Source organism: Chiloscyllium punctatum, chromosome 11 (assembly GCF_047496795.1).
Source record: "Chiloscyllium punctatum isolate Juve2018m chromosome 11, sChiPun1.3, whole genome shotgun sequence".
In the NCBI taxonomy this organism is placed as follows: domain Eukaryota; kingdom Metazoa; phylum Chordata; class Chondrichthyes; order Orectolobiformes; family Hemiscylliidae; genus Chiloscyllium; species Chiloscyllium punctatum.
In genome coordinates, this window is record NC_092749.1 from 16,218,734 (window position 1) to 16,235,974 (window position 17,241).

A 17,241-nucleotide genomic window follows, 5' to 3' on the forward strand; every position below is an offset into this window, starting at 1 on the left:
TATGATTTCTTTTTGGTCCATTTGTCCTGTACAAACCTTTCTTCATTCAGCACACAATTCAGGAAGCAGATCAGAGGATTGTCATCTGTGCAGTGCTACTCTTCAAAATCTTTTCCGAATTACCTAAAACCACCTGTTCTTTACCTTCAGCTTCCACAAGGACTCTTCCGCCCCATCTATTTCTGTACAATAATACCTGAACTATAACATGTCTCTCATCATTGTGCTTCAGAAACCACAAAATATCCAGGATTTTGGGGCTGTGATGACATATATTCGGCCAACCACTCCAAGTACTGCATCATTGTTGTTTGGATCATACATCTCCTTGAACTCTCTCTTGTACCATTGTAGTGCTGTTTCTTTATCCCCATATCAGTCGAGGCAAACACTCAGACACAGTACAGCTTAACCTTCATGTTTATTCTGGGCCCTGGTGGGAGAGAATCATCACCCATGTGCAGAGAGACATGAGTTCTCAGTCTTCTCTTGAACAGCAGATTCTTAAGCAATTATATAGTCACGTACAGGGAGCAGCATCTCAATAAGGCAACATCTAAGTTAATTGGGTGACCAATTTTTCTTACCAAACACCCCTACCATTAAAATCAGCGAACATCAACAGTAAAGATTAAGCCATCGGGCATTACACAGTGGATGTTCTTAACCTTGTTATCTGGCATTACATAACCTCGTTAACCCACTACCCTTGCCTCCCGTGCCTTATTGTTTACTGCAAGTTCTTATCTGGTCAAAGTCATGCTAGGTGAGCCTTTGTCACGCAACCCTAAACTTAATTCTTTCCCTTATACATTTTCTCACCATTGTAATTTATTGGATTGTTCTACCTGGTCATTTTCCCCGACCAGAGCTCCAAACCTGTTGCAGAGTATTTCATTCAATGTATTCCTCTAACCTTTCCTCTGGTCCTAGGGAAGCCACTTAGTTTTACACTGCTCATGCCTTTTCTCTCATCAGTTAATCAGCACCTTCCACTTGATGTATTAAGTTGGTTTATCACACTGAACAGAAAACAGAAGATAAGTGACAAATAAATTCCAAGTCAGATGACATGGGAAATGAGACCAAAACATTTTTCTTGCTAGTATAGTTACAGAATGCAGCACTACATCTGCCTTCAACTAACACAGAGGACCCCAGCAGTATCTCTTCTACTGCTCCACAATATTCTCTAATCAACCTGTTCAGAGGTATTATTTCACTGCTGGAGCAATGTGCCTTGGACCTGTGCCTCCTGGACTAGAGGTAGGGACACTACCACCACACAAGGGCCCTAGTGATGCATTCAGCCATTATTTCTGACATTTCAGTGACGGTTGGCAGGTGGTACTTGAACAAAAGCCACCTGGCTCAAAGGCAGGAACACACCACTGTGCCACAAGAGCTAATTAGTGCTCAAGGGAGATATTATTAGCCAACTGTTCAGAGATGTTATTATATTCCCCTGGTGACAGGTGGGATTTGAACCAGGTCTCCTGGCTCACAGAATTAGTGCTATGCATTTTCTAATCAACTTGTTTAGATGCATTGTTACACATTGCTAAAGCAGCTGGGGCATTCACGCAGGTCTCCTGCTTCAGAGCCGGGGACCCTAACACTGCACCAAAAGAGCCCCATTACTGCTCTTAAGTATTTTTCCTTTTTTCCTAACCAATCTTAAATGGTTAGGTGGATTGGCCATGCTAAATTGCCTATTGTGTACAGGGACGTGCAGGCACGAGGGATTAGCAGGGTTACAGGGATTGTGGGAACTGGGCAGGCTGGTGTCGGTGGGATGCTGTTCAGAGGATCAGTGTGAACTCGATGGGCCAAAGGGCCTGTTTCCACATTGCTGGGATTCTATGATCTGAACAGAGATGCTATTACACATCTAAAGAGCGGGTGGTTCTTGAACCTAGGCCTACTGATCCAGAGGTAGGCACACTACCTCTGTGGTACAAGAGTTCCATTAGTGCTGTAGGTAATTAATTAAAAAACACCCTTCCCCTATATATCTGAACAAGATAATTAATACAGCATGAAGGAATGTTGAAAATGGATGCAGAACATAGGAAACAGAAACAGAAATTGCTAGAAATTTCTAACAAGTCATGCAGTGCCCTTGGAGGCAGAAACAGAGATAATGTTTCAGGTCAATGGTACTTTATCAGAAAATCAAAGCTCTACCAAAAGATCACTGGTCTGGAAGAGGGTCATGGAGCATGGAAACAGACCTTTTGGTCCAACTCGTATGCACTGATCAGTTATCTCAATCTGAGCTAGTCCAATTTGCCAATATTTGGCCCAAATCCCTTTACACTTTTCCTATTCATGTGCCTTTTAAATGCTATAATTATACCAGCCTCCATCGTTTCCTCTGACAGTTCGTTCCATACACACACCACCCTGTGTGTGAAAAAGTTACCCCTCGGGTAATTTTTAAATCTTTCTCGTCTCAATTTCCACCTATGCCCTCTAGTTTCGGACTCACCTACCCTGTGAAAAAGGCCTTGGCTATTCACCCTGTGCTCATCATTTTATAAACCTCTATAAAAGGTCACCTCTCAGCCTCCAATGCTCCAGGGAAAAAAGTACCAATCTATTCAGTGTCTCCCTATAACTCAAACCCTCTGGCCCCTGTTAACATTTTCTCTGACCAGCTTTTTCTAGCTTTACTGAATTTTAATTAAATTTTAACTTGCACTAGTGGTTTCATTTGAAAATTAACTGATTAATATAATATCCCTCTTCACCTTCAAACATTCGTCCTCTGAACTTCCCTTTCTATTTAGATAGCTATGATGGACAGAGTAAAGATGAATAGTAATTTCACTGGGACACGACAGATCCAGCAGTTGACTCTTCAGCGCATAGGGGCTGAGGAGTGAGCTTTGCATACTGAACAAAAACTCAAAGCAGATTGAAAAGGGAGATGTCTAATTACAAGGCATCCAACTGCATTTCAAGTGGTTTAAATCACTTTACGTAAAATTTGTGGGGTTTTTTTGTGCTGTGATGGTTATATCTGCAGACAGGTAGGATATTTTAGGTAAAGCTTCACCATTAAAAGTAAAATGACTAAATAATCTTTGACAAATTCTTTATTGCTACCAAACTGCTGCTAAAAGTTCACTGACAACAGGACAAGTTCAGTGGGGATGCCCCTTCTGGTAAATGGCATACTGACGCTCATTTTCCAAGCTCACAGCTGAAACATAGACTTCCAGCATTCTATCGAGTGGCTATTAACATCTACAAGATTAAGCCATCTGGCGTTATACAACTCATGTTCTTAACCTTGTTAATTGGCTTCAGATAACGAATGCTTTTTCACCTTGTTAACTGGCTTTACATAATGAATGCTTTTCACTTCATTAACCCTCTACCCCTGCCCCCAGCACCTCAATGTTTCCTGCAAGTTCTTATCTGGTCAAAGTCATGCTAGCTGAGCCTTTGTCTCATACACTCAAAACTTAAACCCTTTCCTTACCTGCTCATACCTTTATATACTTTCTCATTCCCTCCTTTTATCATATCATGATAACGAGATGGCACTACCAGCTTTCATAAGACTAACAGTCAGTACTTAAGCAGGTTACTGACACATAGCATACAACCATTATAACAAAAATTACTAATCTGTGCAGTTAGTATTTCTAGAATCCTCCCACATGGGAGAAACTTTGCCAGTAAATTTGTTAAATCCACAGTCCTTAATGACCACTCCATCCCCTCCAAGTCAAGTGGAAATGAGCCAGCCATCCAAAATCTCCCTCAATGAAGTCCAAACCAAAAACAAAATCCAGTCCTTCTGCATCACTCCAAGGATAAATCTGAACTCTTAGAAAAGAGCGGTTAAATACTTAATTGATGAGACTTCCATCCTCCTGGAGACATCCCAGATGGAGGACACTAGCACATCAGTGTGTGTAGTGCAGCAGCTGCAGGCTAAGTGAACATAGTATTCTTTGCTGCTTCTGCTCCCACTCTGCTGTAAAATGTAACAAAGCCAACTGGCTGTGGTGATGTTAGCTTGACCAGTGAACTATCATATCCATTAAATGATCAAAAGAAGAAGGTAGAGCTCAGATGGTTTAATGTCCACAGGAAGCCCACTGACCTCCTCTTCACCGTTGTTAGCTTCTTCACTTTTCATGCTCTGACTGGGGAACTGATTGAATCCATTGGATCAGGTTGTGGAGGGGTGGGCAGTGGTCCAAAGTCATGGTTTAGAGTTTCTCTATTCACAGGTAGAGAAGATGTTAGCAGATGAAAGTATCTTTGCATGTCCTCTCTCATCCTTTCCTTGCTAAGGTGGTTATCAGTATGAAGACAGTCATGCATTTAACTGCACTAAATTGTGTCTGCCTATTTCAACATACTTTGAATTCTTGAAGTCTGTTACTCTGTTCACTATTTATGACATTATCAAGTTTTATACAATCCATAAATTTCTAACTTGTACTGCCTAAACAACAATCAATGGTCCTAAAATCAAACCCTTGGGTTATTCAACAATTATTTTCCTTTAACAAATTGAGAATTGGCTAATGTGAAAGCTGTCAGGAAAAGAATTTCAAAAGTCTGGAACAGCAAGAAAACAACAAAAATGTTTCCTCTGCTTTAGTAATTGAAGAGGCAGTTTCAGTTCAGATTTAAATCTCAAATATTCGTGGGAAACAAATGCAGAATATATTAAAATATGTTCTCCAAATGAAACTTCTCAAATAAAACAGTCAGAAGTACAGTGGCAACTTTGGTAGAGATCAACACTCTTTGAATTTGCAATATGAAGAGGGCCAAGGAATTTTAATAATTGAAAGAATGTCAACAATTTAATTGGAAGCACACTAGCCTTTGGAGCGATGCTCCTTCATCAGGTGATTGTGTCGCTCCGAAAGCTAGTGTGCTTTCAATTAAACCTGTTGGACTATAACCTGGTGTTGTGTGATTTTTAACTTTGTACACCCCAGTCCAACACCGGCATCTCCAAATCACTCTTTTTGTGAGCACTCTGCATTAAAAACACAGCAAAGATATTATAACACAACACTCACCTAACTAAAGCATGACCACTGACCCAATTGTTTTTTAAAACAGGCATTGTAGAATTTGAAACAAATTGAAATAAATCAGGGGCTTAAGGCACTCAATTTGTTTTAAGGTTACAAGTTGGATAATTTTAAAAAGGGCATAATGTTATAGAATTTCAATGTAAAAACAAAATCTGCCCCATTACATAGCCCACAAAACAATGAATTGAGATCGTGATTCAAACAAGACAAAACAGTTATTTGAAAGGATTTTCTGAACCAGTATTTTAACAAACCAAAATTTTTAAACATCAAACACTCTCAGCATGGCACAATTTACAATGAAACTTATTTTTCTGACCCAAGTATTAGTACAGCCTTAATTTCAGCATTTCTCTTTTTTTTGAAGAGCCTCTGGTCAGAAACCTACTCATTTTAATATGGGGGAAAAACGCGCACATTTGAGACCCACCTCAGTTCACCTGATGATGATCCATGAAATGGAAAACAAGGAGACAAAACGATGGAGGAGGTCGCCCCAAAAGATCCAGAGTCAGACAAAAATAAATCATGTCCACAGACTCTGAATCAACTACCACGGTACAGAAAGAAGAAAAAAATACAAGCCTTGGTCCAAGATTCCCAAAGCTCTGTGAACCCCACAATGCCTGGTGCACGCACACAAAAAGATCAGCAAAACATCCTCACCCTGGTGGAAACCGGACTAAGCTGTGAAGGAAAGACAGACCAGCCGTACCCTCATGACAAAAAACCTCGCAGCAGAGTACATGGCGCCGCAGTCCGTGCCACTCTCTTCCCCCAGAACAAAGACTCTCAGAGCCTCAAATTTCACCACGAGGGGACTGGTGGTCAAACCCCGGTTTGTCAGCACATTTACGAAACTCTGTCTCTCAAATGAACGAATTATCATTCTAGACGCCCGTAGAATAGAAAGTAATTGAACGAGTGGACCATTTCTGACACACAGGAATATCGAGACAGACCAAGGTTTAGAATCTTACCCCTTGTGGGCCCGTCTGTCTCTAGATACCAGTGCCCCAGGTGATCGCTGACACCATCCAATCGCAACTATTTGTTTGGACTCCTACCTGGCTCGCTATATTGTCGTCCCGTTTCCCTATTGGATCAGTCGAAGCAAACACTCAGACACAATATGGTTTTACCCCCTCCATCTTTATTCTGGGCCCTGGAGGGACAGAGAATGAATACCCACATGCACAAAGACATGAGTTCTCGGTCTTCTCTCCATCAGCAGATTCTTAATGAACACTCACAGGGAGCAGCATCCAAATAAGGCAAAATCTATATTGGTTGGGTGACAATTACAATCAGTGAGCAAAGGTAAATACTAAGCCATTGGGCATTATACAATAAATGACCTTACCTTGTTAACTAGCTTCACATAATGAATGCTTTTTCACCTTGATAACCCATTACCCTTGCCTCCAGCACCTCATTGTTTACTGCAAGTTCTTACCTGGTCAAAGTCTGCTACCTGAGCCTTTGCCACTCACAACCTGAGTATCTAAAATCTGGATTTAGACTGTTGTCAGGAGTAAAAGCATTCATTAAATGGTTGCTAACTACAAAATGGCTTCTAAACACAAGTAACATAACAAAATGGTTTCAAGCTGCAAATTAACACGGTTTAAAATGGCTTCTCACCCTGCTATAGGCTGCATTCCTGCCATGCTGAGCTAACTGAATCTAAGATAAAGCAGAACAATGGACCCTTCACAGTATGGAATTAACTAAACTAGATAGGACATTACTAATCATCCCAGCTCACCTTTAACTGCTGGTGGGAAAAGATAATATGTGTTGAACAACTTTGTTTCCCAAAAAATATCATTGGGTTAACTTAAGTCCATTATGTCATTTTATTACACTTTATTGGATGTATTCTGCAATTAAGACTGTACTATTTCTTTAAAAACAAACAAAAGTTGCCTTTGTTCCAAGTGAAATTGAGTAGCTCCTCCAAGGAACACAGAAGCTTTTAACCTCGATGTTGCTGGACAAACCTGTGGCCAGCGTTGTAATAAATTATGAAATCTTGCTGAACAGACTGTACTCCTGTTGTTTCTTTGACTGATCGTGGAACGGAGAGACCCCTCCCGGGGGGGGGTTGAGATCTTCAAACCCAAAACATTATTCTTTCCCTATCGGCACATAACTTATGCACGTTCTCATCTGGGTTTTGCTAAGCTAAAGCCATTCCTTGATTAGTTTGCTTTTGTCTTTAGGATAATGATTTTCAACTTGTTTTTCTTACCAAACACTCCTACCATATAAATAAACTTCCTTTAATACTTCAGGAGGCCTTTACCAGTTTATAAGTCATGGTTGTACAAACACTAACATTGTTAATTCTTAAACACCTTCATGAAAATGGACCAAGACTCATATGCAACAACATCCACTCAGGCAAGATTATCAACAGTTTTAAACTATGAAAACATATACACTATCTTTCTAGAAAACTAAGACTCACACCACCTACAGGTCTGATGAAAATATAAGACTCTGCAGGGTTTATCTTAAAATATTTTAGCCAAGTGACAGTTAGATTCAGTAGAAAAGGCTAATTCACATTGTCCCAAACATTGATTTGTAGCTAAAGTCACTTTGCACACACAAACTCATGGCAGAGATGGCTTTATGGATCAGTTACAGCCAGCTGAAACTCTTTGCTGCAGAAAACGTCATATAATTATAAAGTCTTCTTTCAGAACCGTGTGTGGTAACAGGCCTTCTAGTGGGTTTTCAGATCATATACAGAGGATTTGAGATACTTGTTTGGAATTATTGTAGATGGATGTTCCCATCGAAATCTGTTTCTTGCAAATGCAATATTGTTGCTGGTGCAGTCAGCCTATAGCTTTACAATTTCATGATATATAACTAGAGACATCCACTTAATTAATATTTGGATCACATCTTCATAAAAAAGGCTAAACTCTGGGTTCAGCCAACAGCAATGAAAAAACATCTGAAGAAAGATCCCCTTTTTTCCACCTTTGATCATTTCTGCCACCTCAACACAGCTCTCAGGAATCTAAAACGTCCCATGTCGTGATCAAAAGATCAGGGAGCTCTCCTGTTGGCTAACCAACATTGCTCTCTCCATGAACAATAGAAGTACATAATTTATTTCACTGACTGTGTGGTCTTGCTATGCACAAACTTGCCGTTGTGCTTGCAGTTAAAACAACATTTTCAAAAGCATATTGATGTGAAACATTTTAGAAAAACCTTAGTGAGGTACAGTGTGATGCAAGCTTTGCATTTGCCAGAAAAAAAAGAGTTTACAGACTCCCAATTGAAAGGGTACTAGTTCAATTACAATACATGGAAATCCTGAGAAGATTGTGGGACTGGATAAGAAACTGGATAAAAAAAGGGATAGGAAACTGTGCATTTGTAAGAGGCATAATGCTACTTGAAGGAAGCAAAGATTGGTCACAGGAATCCTTGCACAAACACTATGCTGCAGGGATAAAGGAAGTAGTTATCAGCTTACTACATTTTCAGGAAAAAAATTGCTTATTGTGAATTGCAATTAGGGTCTTGCAAAAAGTACATAATTGTGCAAGTTAACAGCAAAAGGAACTTAATATCAAACACAAAATAAGTTTTGGTTGAAAGAATGATTTTCAATGGAGGCAACCTGATTGTGAGGAGTTTAATATTGAGAAAATATGGACAAATAATTCAATAGCTAAACATTGAAATGTATTAACAGAAGATGGGGCATAAATTCAGAGACTATGCTGAAGCTCCAGAGAACACTCATCGGACTTCAATTGCAACAAAAGCATATATATTACATATAGCAATTTTCAGCACCTCAGATTAAGCACTTAAAATCCCAGGGCATAGTAGGCTATGGACCAAATGTGGGAAATGGGATCAGTATAGTTTGGTGTTTGTTGGTTCGTATAGACAGAGTGCACCAAGGGCCTATTTGTACGCTGCACGACTCTATGACATTCCAAAACACTGTGCAGCTAATTTGTATGCAGCAAACTCCCTACCCCACCCCCGCATAATGATGAAAGGCTTTGGGTTTTTGTAATGGTGATTGATAAAATATTGGTCAGTACACTGGAGATAACTTCACCATCCTTAAAAATCGCACTGAGATGTTTTACTCCTATGAGGGGCAGATGGACCCCAGTTTAAAATCTCAGGCATACAATATAAAGACATTAGCCAAAGATTCTCCGCATTCATATAATAAATCTCCAAATTTATCAAGCACACGAGATTGAATTTGAAGATATGGTGGAATTGAAGATGCCATTAGCCATCTGCTTGACGAGTTCAGGATTGAATTCAATGGTCTTTGCTTATCCCTGGCTATATTTATGTGCTGATTGTTGCCAATAAAAGAAAAATAATCTCAAATCCTTTTCACAAGCTTTGACTAAGACAATATACTTCTGCTCAAATCAGCATCAAGCAATTCTGTACAAGTAATTTTTCAATGCTTTCCTATCTACAGAATTTCAAGGCCGAGCTATGAACTTGGAATTGTAGTGTGTCATAAGAGGTCGCATGCAGAGTCTTAAAAAAAAATCTCTCATGCAGCTTGCTGAAAAGTTCCCTTTTAAATTAGGCAAATCCAATTCTGTCACTCATTCACTCAAGTACTTTCAGACATTCTAACAAGGCCACATGTGACAACCACTACTACCCCATTCATAGCCAAGTTTGCACAGCTGCCTCACAATTTAAGAACTCCACTGTATTCAGCTATTGTCTTTGCACAAGTCCCTGATATAGGTTAAAAAAATGACACATAGAACATACATAAGATGTATCCCAAAGCATTGTTCAGCACATTTGAAAATACCTAGTTGTGTTACAAAATCACATTTTTTGGAAACCTGATCCTTGAAAATCTCTGCTTTGAGGAACATGCCAATGCACAGCCTTAAACTTTACATGGAACAATGACAGCAAGTATAGCCTTCACCTTACAAGCCATCCAAGAGCTATGGCTCAGTCTGTAGCATATCTTAAAAAAAAGAAACTCTAATTTAAATCATACAACATAGAAACTCAGAAGCCACAGCTAAAGAATATTAGGCCACCTATGATCATTATCATATTTACCTGACCCTAGAGAAGCACTGATAACATGAGAATATACCATCCTTCAAGTACAGAAGACTGGAATGACTCAGTTACACTTAATTCATGTGCTTGGCCTCTATATGGAAACTTGCCCATAAATAATCACAATAGTGAGACTGTGTAGTACAAAAAAAAATCAGAAACTTAACTTGCCTGCATAACCCTCAAGAGTGTCTTGAAGGAGAATCTTTTCTAAATTCAAAGTGCCGTTGAGATCGAATTTTAAAAAAACCTCACAATTTAAGTAACAATTATCTTCAGTAAAACTCATGATTTTGATGCATCGCACTCTGGAAAAGAAAACCACATTTGCTTGTGCTTACTACGGTGCTGCCTTTCTTCTTATACATCTCTGCATTTTCCTTGAAATTTGACAGGTTCTGTTAACCAGATTCTGGATTAGTGGTGCTGGAAGAGCACAGCAGTTCAGGCAGCATACTGCTCCTCGGATTTTCCTGCTCCTCGGATGCTGCCTGAACTGCTGTGCTCTTCCAGCACCACTAATCCAGAATCTGGATTCCAGCATCTGCAGTCATTGTTTTTACCTAGTTCTGTTAACTCGCTGAGTTGATCCTCTGCACGATGAGCACATACACATTAATAGTATTTATACAAAACAAAACACCCTGTACATTGGCCTGACATAAACAGATCAGACTTACCAATTACTTCCCGCAAATTTTAAGAAAAAAATCATAAACAAACAGCCTCCGTCAAGGATAATTTAAACACTTCCCACCTTCTCAGCTTCCTCGGTGATTCTTGGAAATAGCCTCAGCCATTTAAACATAACCAGGGTGCTTTCTCTTGCCCCAAAAAGAAGGTGGCTCTTTCACTTATATTTTTAAATTTTCTTTTTTAAAAAGGACGACGCGAGAAACTTTTTTTTTAAATCAGCACTTCAGGAGTGGGTCTCGGCGCCTTTGTCTGCCTCAGACCCGCCATGATTAACAACATCAAACTCCCACAGAGAGAAGGAGGCGGGGAGGCCCAGTTCTCCGTCCGTCCGTCCGTCCCGCCCTCCAGCCCTGACAGGGACACACGCGCGCAGGCGCGGTCGCGCGGAACGCCGGGACCTGTAGTCTCCGATCCCGTCCCAACACGAGACGCCCGCACGGCGCTCGGACTACAACTCCCGGGCGGCCCTGCGACCGCAAGCGGCGTGCGGCTCATGCGCGTTCCCCTAACCCCCCGACCGACGGCGCCGGCCGCCCCTCCTCGACCTCTGACACCTGACCCTTGACCTCCTGGTCCGTGCGGTGGGGTGAGCTGGAAGGGAGGATTTTCCATGGAAACGGTTTGTGCGGCTTGAAAGGGAAGATGAAGCTGGTGAGGATTGACCTTATGTCTGTATTTTATTTACGGTGTGGGAGGTGAACTTGTTGTGGAATGATTCGGAGATGCCGGTGATGGACTGGGATGGACCAAGTTAAAAATCACACAACACCAGGTTAGAGTCCATTATCAGGTCGACGCTCTGAAAGCTAGCGCTTCCAATTAAACCTGTTGGACTATAACCTGATGTTGTGTGATTTTTAACTTTGTTTTGTGAATGGTGGCGAATGCACCATTCAGTCCAATTGGGAGCAAGAGGGCCTGCAGCTTCATTTGAAGTCAGTGTGAATGATGTAAGCGCTTTTATGTCTGTGTGTTCTACTTACAGTATGTGAACGTCTGTGCTTCAATCAACGTCTGGAGTAATCTGCTGGAGGCAGATACCCTCTGCCCTGTGGATATGAAGCTGGAAAAGCACAGCAGGTCACTTAGCATCCGAGGAGCAGGGCGTCTTTCGGCCCGGAACGTTGACGTTCCTGCTCCTCAAGAGTTAAAAATCACACAACACCAGGTTATATAGTCCAACAGGTTTAATTGGAAGCTCACTAGATTTCGGAGCGACGCTCCTTCATCAGGTGAAGGGTCGACACTCTGAAAGCTAGTGCTTCCAATTAAACCTGTTGGACTATAACCTGATGTTGTGTGATTTGTAACTTTGTACACCCCAGTCCAACACCAGCTTCTCCAAATCATGACTGCTGCTCAGATGCTGTCTCGCCTAGTGTGCTTTTCCTACTTCACGTCTATTGACTCCTGCATCCAGAATCTGCAGTCCTTACTGTCTTCTACCCTCTGCTCTGGTTCCTGGGAGCCTTTGGATGTTGTGGAGTGTCTGCTTGACGAATTACACCGCTCTTTCTCCCTTCTTGAATTTTAATCTATTCTCACCAAAAAAGATGAGAAATGTGCCTCTGAACCTATCCATGGAATAGAGTCCATTCACTCCCACTTCTAACATGTATGTGCACAAATTTTGTATCCGGCTGTTTCTTGTTAAGGGTCATAGAGATGTACAGCATAAGAAAGATATGGATTTATATAGCTCTCTTCACAATATCAGCACATCCTGTAAACCCAATCCAAGAGTTTTGAAGTGCAATCACTGGTTTTAATGTAGGAGAGGCAGTTGCTAATTTGTAGACAGCAAGATCCCACCATCAGGATTGTGATAATGGCCAGATAAGAACATAGGTTATAGGAGCAGGACTGGGCTACATCATCTAATGATCTTGTTCCACCATTCAGTGCAATCATTGCTATTTTAGTGATGTTAATCGAGGGTTAAAGGTTGACTGGGCCACCTTTGCCCCACACCAGGGCTATGCTTTTTGCTGTCTAGGACATGATCTGCAAAGACCGTTCCCTCCGTGACTACCTGGTCAGGTCCACACCCCCCTACGACCCACCCTCCCATTCTGGCACTTGCCCCTGCCACCGCAGGAACTGTAAAACCTGTGCCCACACCTCCTCCCTCACCTCTATCCAAGGCCCTAAAGGAGCCTTCCACATCCATCAAAGTTTCACCTGCACATCCACCAATATCATTTATTGTATCCGTTGCTCCCGATGTGGTTTACCCTACATTGGGGAGACTGGGCGCCTCCTAGTAGAGTGCTTTAGGGAACATCTCTGAGACGCCCGCACCAATCAACCAAACCGCCCCGTGGCCCAACATTTCAATTCCCCCTCCCACTCTGCCGAGGACATGGAGGTCCTGGGCCTCCTTCACCGCCGCTCCCTCACCACCAGACACCTGGAGGAAGAACGCCTCATCTTCCGCCTCGGAACACTTCAACCCCAGGGCATCAATGTGGACTTCAACAGCTTCCTCATTTCCCCTTCCCCCACCTCATCCTAGTTTCAAACTTCCAGCTCAGTAACTGTCTCCTTGACTTGTCCGACCTGCCTATCTTCTTTACCACCTATCCACTCCACCCTCTCCTCCTTGACCTATCACCTTCATCTCCTCCCCCACTCACCCATTGTACTCTATGCTACTCTCTCCCCACCCCCACCCTCCTCTAGCTTATCTCTCCACGCTTCAGGCTCACTGCCTTTATTCCTGATGAAGGGCTTTTGCCCGAAACGTCTATTTCGCTGCTCGTTGGATGCTGCCTGAACTGCTGTGCTCTTCCAGCACCACTAATCCAGTAATAGGACATGATCTGGCATACCAAGCCATCTAATATTTTTCTTCTTTGATTTGGCATTATTTTTGCCTGCCTCCTCTGTAAAATTGTTGACATAAAATGCAGATGGTTTGGTAATTGCCATCTAACAGTCACTGCAGCAAGTGACTGGATGGCGGCTGAGAAAAAGAAACTTTAATAACTGGAAATTTTAAGCATTTTAATGAGGCAGGTGTAGGGATAAAACCTGCCTGCTGGAAATTATTTTCTTTTATAAATTCTATATAACATGCGTGTTGCTGTCAAGCAGGGGACTAAATTCAGGGTGTGCCAGTGGGCAGTATGACCACTTTAAATGGAGCCAAATATTTTTCTCTGTGCTTTGTCAATTCTTTCTTTGAATGTTGGTGGGAAGGACAGCCTTTGTTGCTCATCTTCTAATTGCCCATGTAGTTGTGGTGATGAGTCACCTTCTTGAACCACTGCAGTCATCTGGTGTAGACACACCCGCAGTACTGTTAGGAAAGGAGTTCCAGGGCTTTGACTCTGACTATGAAAGAATGGCAATATGGTTCCATATCAAATCTATGTGTGGCTTGGAGTGGAACTAGCAAGCTGGTTATATTCCCATGTACCTGCTGCCCTTGCCCAAATTGGGAGGAATCGCAGGTTTAGAAGGTTCTGTTAAGAAGCCTTGTTACATTGTGATGGTGCGTCTTGTATATGCTATGCACTATTGCCACTGTATATTGATGGTAGGGGTAGTGACTTTTTTTTAAAGAGTCACTGATGGCTTCAAAGCAGTACTGAAAAGACCTCTGCTGACTAGTGAGAGTCCCTGGGTTGTAACTCACCAAAATAGATAAGTTTTTTTTTAGAAAGGCACGGAACACCGAGAGACATTGTCGGGTGAAGACTTTGGAAAAAGTGTGTAAATTCCAAAGTGTGTCATTTGCTCAAAACTTCACCACCAGTCGAACATGTGGTCGAGCCTGCAGATGGGTTTAATCAGCCATCCCAAGACTAATTGAACCAAATCAGAAGGAAATCACCTTGAATACAAGGGATTGCCCAAGAGGAAAGGCAATAAATATTGAAGATAGTGGAAGGTATGCCAATTCAGTGGGCTACTTGCTTTTGGATGGTGTTATTGAAACTGCCTCCTTCCAGGCAAGGAGAGTGTGTTCCATTACATTCCTGATTTGAGCCAAGTAGTTGATGGACCGACTTTGGGAAGCTTGTGAGTGAGTTACTCAACACCAAATTCCCAGCTTCTAATGTGCCCTTGTAGCCACAGTATTAATATTGTTATAACTAGGTGAGGAGAGGTCTTAGGTCCACTCTTTCTTTTGTAACTCATGATCATTTGCAACAATTTTTACATTATTTGAAAGCATCTAGCAACCACACTTAATCAAAGTTAACTAGATTAAGAATGATGGAGAGCGAATTTCAAAGTTTTCTTGAGTGCAAGAGAGCATTTTGTTACCTACTATCCTGAAAAATATAATAAGGCATGACATTAAACAGGAACACAAATACAGAGCTTGCAAAAAAAGGTGAGGTAGACAAGCAGGAGGCAGGAAGAACACAGCAAACCAGGCAGCATCAGGAGGTTTCAGGTATAATCCTTCTTCAGGACTTCTCCACCTCCTGATGCTGCTTGGTTTGCTGTGTTCTTCCACCATCCTGTGTGTCCCCCTTGGATTCCAGCATCTGCAGTTTTTTTTATCTGTGCAAAGAAGGTGAGGGCAGGGAGAGGGCTGTAGTACAGATGGGAAGGTAAAGGCAAATGCAGTTCCAGATTTTAAGACTCCCTGAGTTGTGAGAGTCGAACTGTTTAGCTATTGTTGTGTTTCTTTATCAATGACAAATGTTTCAAGGTTGAATGCTCAGTGAATCAGTTTTCTGAGTTCCTTTTTCATCAACACCTGTCTGTAGGATTGAGATTGAACAGAGAGAGAGAAGAGCTTCCAGTATACTTGCCATTATTAGTGTGCATTGCTTTTTCTCTCTCTCTTTGCTCAAAAGCTGCTCTTGATATACATTCCTTTGCAGATGTTGGTGTATTTGTCATTGTTTCATTCCAAACTGGATAATTGTGGGCAACATTTCGTCTGAATATGTACAATTATCGTGCAAATGCAAGTAAAACATGAGATGCAAATCTCTTGATACCTCATTGAATTTCGGTGCATCTTGATTAAAGTGGTATTTTCAATACAGATAGTTTTGTATATTTCATGTAAGTTGCCTGAAGTTGTCAGGTGATTATAGCAGCCAATGTAGTTCAGCATTGACCTTTTTAAAACCATTTTTAGTTTGTGAAAGTCTCATGTATTAAATTCAGGTCATGGGAGTTGAATGTTGATGGTTCATTTTCACTGTGATGAAAGCAGTATGGCTCCTCCAGTTCAGTATCTGGTCAATAGTAAACTTTGGCCACCATACCTCAGTTTGTTGATAGTAGGGGATTCAGTGATGGTAATTCCATTGAATGCCAAGGAAAGATGGTTAAACTCTCTCTGGTTGGGGGTGTTGTTGTCTGAAACTGTGTGGCACAGTACTTAATTACTACTTACCTGTCAGCTCAATGTTGGATATTGTCCAGGTCTGCTACATATGGCCACGGACTGCTTCAGAATCTGACAAGTCTCAAATGGTATTGGACATGTGAAACACTTTATACATGTTTGTGTGTTTCTATGAAATCTTTATCTTCTACTTCCTCCCTCAGTATTGCTTGTCTGGACATCCGACATTGCCATGCAATGTCTTGAAGTTCAAATCAACCACCATTATGCTCGACTGTGGGTTAGACATGACCTCGGCCCTTCATTTCTTACCTTTGCCTCTTGTCCACAGGTAAGTGTGTCCTAATGAATATCTCAATATTTCTAGTGTGATTTAGACTGGCATTTAAAGACATCGCTCATATCTTTCAATTTAAATATTGATTTTTGGATTTTGATTTACTGGTTTAGGCATTTATGTGTGTCTGAAAGGTTAATAATTAACCTGAGTGTTTCTGTAGCAATGGTGATTTGTTTTAACTGTTTTGTGAGGGCTAGTTCCAGGCAGTGATTTTCATTTACCCTTCAGAGAATTTACAACCCAACAAGAGATTGCCTCAAGAACTTTGTTAGAAATTTCTGGACTGGTTCTTTTTAAGGTTAGGGTAAACATTTAAACGCTTAGAGAGATTTTGTTCAGATTTACTTTGTTTTGGCTGGTTCTGCAGAAGTTTCCATGTGTAAAGTTGCTCTCGTGAAAGGGAGAAGATAGTTAGATTTGCTAACGCTAGATTACCTTAAAGTAAGGAGTTAGTGATGGTTCCACACTGGAAGTGTTTTGATAAAACTCTGAAGAGGTTATTTGAAGCTGACAATATTTAAGCTAAGATGTGTGATAGCTCCAGGAAGAAGCTTTTCCAGATTGAGAATTGGAGTCAAACCCATTGATGTGTTAGAGAAAGGGATTTTCTCGTGTGATACTGTACAAGGGATGTTTATGGGTATGGGATCTGTAAGGGTGTGTTTTGAGGATTGATGGCATTGTATTCGGGTGCTTCAAAATCTTTA

The 17,241-nt window shown here is 41.3% G+C and overlaps 2 protein-coding genes across 9 annotated transcripts in view; one reads left to right on the forward strand and one right to left on the reverse strand.

Moving 5' to 3' along the window:
• The window catches only part of hmbox1a (homeobox containing 1a), a 44,328-nt gene extending 33,119 nt beyond the window's left edge, over window positions 1-11,209 (reverse strand). For 2 of the 8 annotated variants that reach the window (XM_072580362.1, XM_072580364.1), the window contains exon 1: window positions 10,936-11,209. The gene's annotated coding sequence lies outside the window, so the exon portion shown is untranslated. The remainder of the gene's footprint in view (window positions 1-10,935) is intronic. The other 6 variants (XM_072580360.1, XM_072580365.1, XM_072580363.1 and 3 more) reach the window with 3 other exon arrangements.
• Window positions 11,210-11,369: 160 nt separating this feature from the next.
• ints9 (integrator complex subunit 9) overlaps window positions 11,370-17,241 on the forward strand; it is a 38,556-nt gene continuing 32,684 nt past the window's right edge. The window contains exons 1-2 of the mRNA XM_072580357.1: window positions 11,370-11,525; window positions 16,398-16,525. Coding sequence (XP_072436458.1) covers window positions 11,517-11,525; window positions 16,398-16,525 — 137 coding nt within the window. The 5' untranslated portion in view covers window positions 11,370-11,516. The remainder of the gene's footprint in view (window positions 11,526-16,397; window positions 16,526-17,241) is intronic.